The 5,017-nt window shown below is 40.0% G+C and overlaps 1 protein-coding gene across 1 annotated transcript in view; it reads right to left on the bottom strand.

Annotated features, from left to right (window-relative positions):
* Positions 1 to 5,017, bottom strand: part of dnmt3bb.1 (DNA (cytosine-5-)-methyltransferase 3 beta, duplicate b.1) — a gene marked incomplete at its 5' end in the record, with an annotated part of 58,826 nt that overhangs the window by 5,994 nt on the left and 47,815 nt on the right. The window contains 1 exon segment of the mRNA XM_032520187.1: positions 4,044 to 4,134. Coding sequence (XP_032376078.1) covers positions 4,044 to 4,134 — 91 coding nt within the window.

The raw sequence follows: 5,017 nt of genomic DNA, 5'->3' as shown, positions 1-5,017 counted from the left end.
AAGCAAAGTTTGATGTAAAAAAAATCTTATTTCAAATACAAATCATTATTTCTAACCTCGTCAATGTCTTGACTCTATTTTCTGTTCATTTCACAACGTAAGGTGGTGAATAAGTGTGACTTTTCAGGAAAACACAAAATTGTTGGGGGACCCCAAACTTTTGAACGGTAGTGTGTATAGATAATTTATATATATATATATATATATATATAGCATTGGGTATTTTAGTTTTGGATATAGGAGTATGAAAGCACCAGAAAAAAGCCTTTTTGACAATCTGAAGAACTACAAGTGTTCACCTTGATAAGTAACAACACAATTAAATGACTTTGAAGCATAAGCACCAATTTATGTTTTCCTCCGTGGGTGCTCACGGACGCACGCCCTTATAAAAAAGAAAAGTAGTCAAAAATGTTTGCATTTCAGAACCTTAGGAAATGGACAGCGGCCGACACAAACACACATGCCTATTAATTTGATGATACTGTAAAGCTGTAAAGTAGTAGCTTTCAACTTAGGAAAGTGCCACCTCTCACCAATACAGATAGGATTGGAAATTAGAAGTTGAACTGACACTTCATGGGAAATGAAGAATGAATGGAGCAGGGGACTGACAGCGACATGACCCATCCCACTATGACAGACGCTCCACTTAGCACCAACTGCAATGTTCCATTTTAAATGAATGGAGCCTACTGGCAGTCTTGCACACGTGGTTGCACAGTATCAGTATCAGTGTCTTTTCCTATGCTTTGAAGAGTATTTGCCAAAACAAGTGTTAATAAATATACCCATAGGGTTCAAGGTTCTGTATTTGCAATGTGCACAGAAGTTACAGAAGTAGTTGTTCTGAGGCCTCAGGCACCTCCAACAATGGGAAATAAATCAAAACACAAAACACACATATAATATGAATGAAGAAATATAATTAGATAATAAATATATTTGTGTAAATAGTATTACAAGTAAATAAGGCCCTGTTGTCAACTGGCAGTAAGCTCCATCCTGAGTGATGGGATCACCAGTGGACAGCTCTAAGTAACGGTAAAAACTCTCTGAGGACACATTGAGATAAGATCGCAAAAAAACACATCTGGAGGTGGTTTGAGCCCAATGTGTCCACATTCTCATGCTGTGTTCCAGACACAGGTTTTAGCCCGTGAGTTTCGTCTTCAAGTCACAACTCACGACTTGGTAGCATTCCAGGCAAAGTCACCACAAACCCTTCTAGCTAAGCGTTAGCGGCTAACTATCATTGACGTTAGCTACCGCGAGCTGATACTAGCAATTTCTAGTCAGCGACAAATTTTTGGCTTCATTAAACATAACCTGTAGTAGTACACAATCGTATGTGTATTGTTTTGATTACAATGTGTGGACTTACTTTACGTTGCCTATTTATACTATTTCTCACAGTGTCTTTACAGCATCAACAGTTTATGTGTGTGTGACGTCAAAACTGTAACTGGGAGTACAACGATCTGGTACGAATTCACGATTAGTAAGTTATGAGTTCAACTGCCGTTCCAGGGGACTTTCACAGGTAGAAGGTTGTGAAAACAAGGGATACGGGTTGTCTGAAATGCAATGAGAATGGGAATGTGTCCTGGACCACCTTAGGGACCACCAACTCAACTGTCAGCGGAACTACGCAATCGTTCAAAGTATTTCTCATGTCACAGAAACCACACAAATTAAATAGTGTGTTTTGGATGTTATTATCATATACTGTTAGTGATGTGTCGGCCTTTCTGTTACTGTGCTGCTCTCAGAATACAGTGACGGTATTGTTAGTAACATCCCCAAATTCCCTGATATGAAATATGAATACACATACCCCTGCTCTTATGTCATCTCCTTTTGTTAATCATTAGAATTGTGTTGCCAGAGCTACACTGTGAGCACACTTTCATTCGTTTTAAATTCCTCACAATATTTTGTGAAATGCTTTTATTATGAAGCGGAAAAATTAGAACATGTTGGGTCTTCATCATCAGTAAACCATAGCACAACTCCTACAAGCATGTGAAACATAAAATAAAGTAGATATATATAAAAAAAAAAAAAAAAAAACAGCCCCAGAGATTCAGTTAGAAGCTACAACGTACAGTGGTGTGAAAAAGTTTTGCCCCCTTCCTCATTTCCTGTTCCTTTGCATTTTTGTCACACTTAAGTGTTTCGGAACATCAAACAATTTAACAATAGTCAAGGACAACACAGTAACACAAAAGCAATTTGTAATGAAGGTGTTTATTATAAAAGGTGAAAAAAAATCCAAACCATCATGGCCCTGTGTGAAAAAGTGATTGCCCCCCTTGTTAAAACATACTATAACTGTGGTGTCCACACCTGAGTTCAATTTCTCTGCCACACCCAGGCCTGATTATTGCCACACCTGTCCCCAATCAAGCATCACTTAAATAGGAGCTGTTGACACAGTAAGGTCCACCAGAAGATCCTTAAAAGCTACACATCATGCCGGACCAACCAAGAAATTCAGGAACATGAAAAAAAGTAATTGAATCTATCATGTGGAAAGGTTTATAAAGCCATTTCCAAAGCTTTGGGAATCCAGCGAACCACAGTGAGAGCCATTATCCACAAATGGCGAAGACATGAACATCCAAGAGGTCACAAAGACCCCACAACAACGTCCAAAGAACTGCAGGCCTCACTTGCCTCAATAAGATCAGCGTTCATGCCTCCACCTCAGGAAAGACTGGGCAAAAATGGCCTGCATGGCAGAGTTCCAAGGAGAAAACCACTGCTGAGCAAAAAGACATCAAAGCCTCGTCTCAATTTCTCCACAAACATCTTTGATGCTGAGACTTTGGACAACATCTGTGGACCGATGAGACAAAAGTGGAACTCTTTGGAAGTGTGTGTCCAAGTATATCTGGCGTAAAAGGAACACTGCATTTCAAAAAAGAACTTATACCACGTAAATATGGTGGTGTAGTGTGATGGTCTGGGGCTGTTTTGCTGCTCAGGACCTGGAAGACTTGCCTTGATAAAAGGACTATGAATTCTGCTGTCTACCAAGAGATCCTGAGGAGAATGTTCCACCATCGTTCGTGACTCTCAGCTAAACGAACTTGGGTTCTGCAGCAAGACAATGATCCTAACACCACCAGCAAGTCCACCACCGAATGGCTGAAAAAAACACAATGAAGACTTTGGAGTGGCCTAGCCAAAGTCCTGACCTGAATCCTATTGAGATGTTGTGGTATGACCTTAAAAAGGCCGTTCATGCTCGAAAACCCTCTAATGTAACTGAATTAGGACAATTCTGCAAAGATGAGTGGGCCAAAATTCCTCCAGGACGCTGTAAAAGCCTCATTGCACGTTATCACAAACGCTTGGTTGCAGTTGTTGCTGCTAAGCGTGGCCCAACCAGTTATTAGGTTTAGGGGGCAATCACTTTTTCACACAGGGCCATGATGGTTTGGATTTTTTTTCACCTTTAATAATAAACACCTTCATTTACAAATTGCATTTTGTGTTTACTTGTGTTGTCCTTGACTATTGTTTAAATTGGTTTGATGTTCCGAAACACTTAAGTGGGACAAACATGCAAAGGAACAGGAAATGAGGAAGGGGGCAAACACTTTTTCACACCACTGTACTACGTACTCTCTGGCATTGGACCCGCCGCCGGTCAGCCATATGACTGTGGGCAACACTTTTTCAAGTCATCACACATTCCTAATGTATGCTTTATGTGAGAGTAACAGCTTACATTTATAAATACGCTCATAATCAACCAGCGTCTATGCAAACAGAAATGATGAACGTGTTTATTTGCATTTAGAGCGGGGAAGTGAAATCCAAGAAGTGGTCACTCAGGACGCATTTGAAGGCACATTCTACAGACAGGTGAAAACACACGCAGCTACAGCTGTCCACTTGTGATCAGATGTTTATGCCAATTGAAAACTTTAAGATTGGATGTCAAAAGGAATGTAATGATATGCCGTATAAATCATCTGTGCTTAGAATAACAAACACAGCCTCTGACATGACTTCCTCTGGCAGCCACCTACCATAGAGCCCTTTTCTGGCAGGATTGACGATTGACAGGTCGTTGCAGGGACTTCCTCCTATCACCAGGTCAAATGGACCCCAATCCAGAAGCTGAGAGAGACAACAGCACCACCAAGTGTTAGACTGAGGGAGGGACAACAAAACCACACTGGAACAAAAGTTTACATTTTCCTATTTTTTATGTCTCCTCTGCAACTGTACTTACAAAACTTAGATTTATGTACCAATTATCATCTTATACGTAGTTGAATAAACTTTGTATGCTTGCATCCTTACTATCGCCCCTGTTGCACATATTTTTGTACTTTTGCGTCCCCTGGAATGTGATTTCCTGCACAACTGTACACATTAAAAACAAAGACTTTAAAACAAATATTTTTTTACATATTCTATCGTAAATCTTACTTTGTATTTATATTGTTTTTTTTACAATTATTTTCATTAATCAATCGATTGATTATTTTAAACACTAATCAATCATTTGTTTGGTCCATAAAATGTCTGAAACTATAACAAAATGCCCAGACTATGTGTTTTTTCCATCCAATTTTTCGATAATCCAAATAGGGGCTGATTCATTTTCTGTTGAGTGACAATTTAATGCATCACCTTGGCTCCTAATGTAATTTATTTATTTAACCAGTAACAGGCACAAGGCTGCTAATTTATCCCGCCATCTAAACTCGGCTCAGCCGTTGTCCTCTCACACACAAACGCCTCTTTCCCCAAGACACAAGAGTCTTTTTACAGGGGGACAATGAGGGAGGAGAGGAATCAAAGAGATGGAGAAAAAGAAAGAAATAGGCATTAAGGAGCGAGCACACACACACACACACACACACACACACACGCACGACTAACAAGTGAAAGGGTGTTTGAGGGGATTTACGGAGGTTAAAGCTCTCTGTCCTCTGAACTGAAGCATGCCACTGCAGCTGCCAGCCCGTTTGGTGTGTGTGTGTGTGTGTGTGTG

The sequence above is a fragment of the Etheostoma spectabile genome, chromosome 7 (genome assembly GCF_008692095.1).
Source record: "Etheostoma spectabile isolate EspeVRDwgs_2016 chromosome 7, UIUC_Espe_1.0, whole genome shotgun sequence".
NCBI lineage: Eukaryota > Metazoa > Chordata > Actinopteri > Perciformes > Percidae > Etheostoma > Etheostoma spectabile.
The sequence above is the reverse complement of the archived record's forward strand: the minus strand, read 5'-3'. Positions and strand labels throughout refer to the sequence as shown.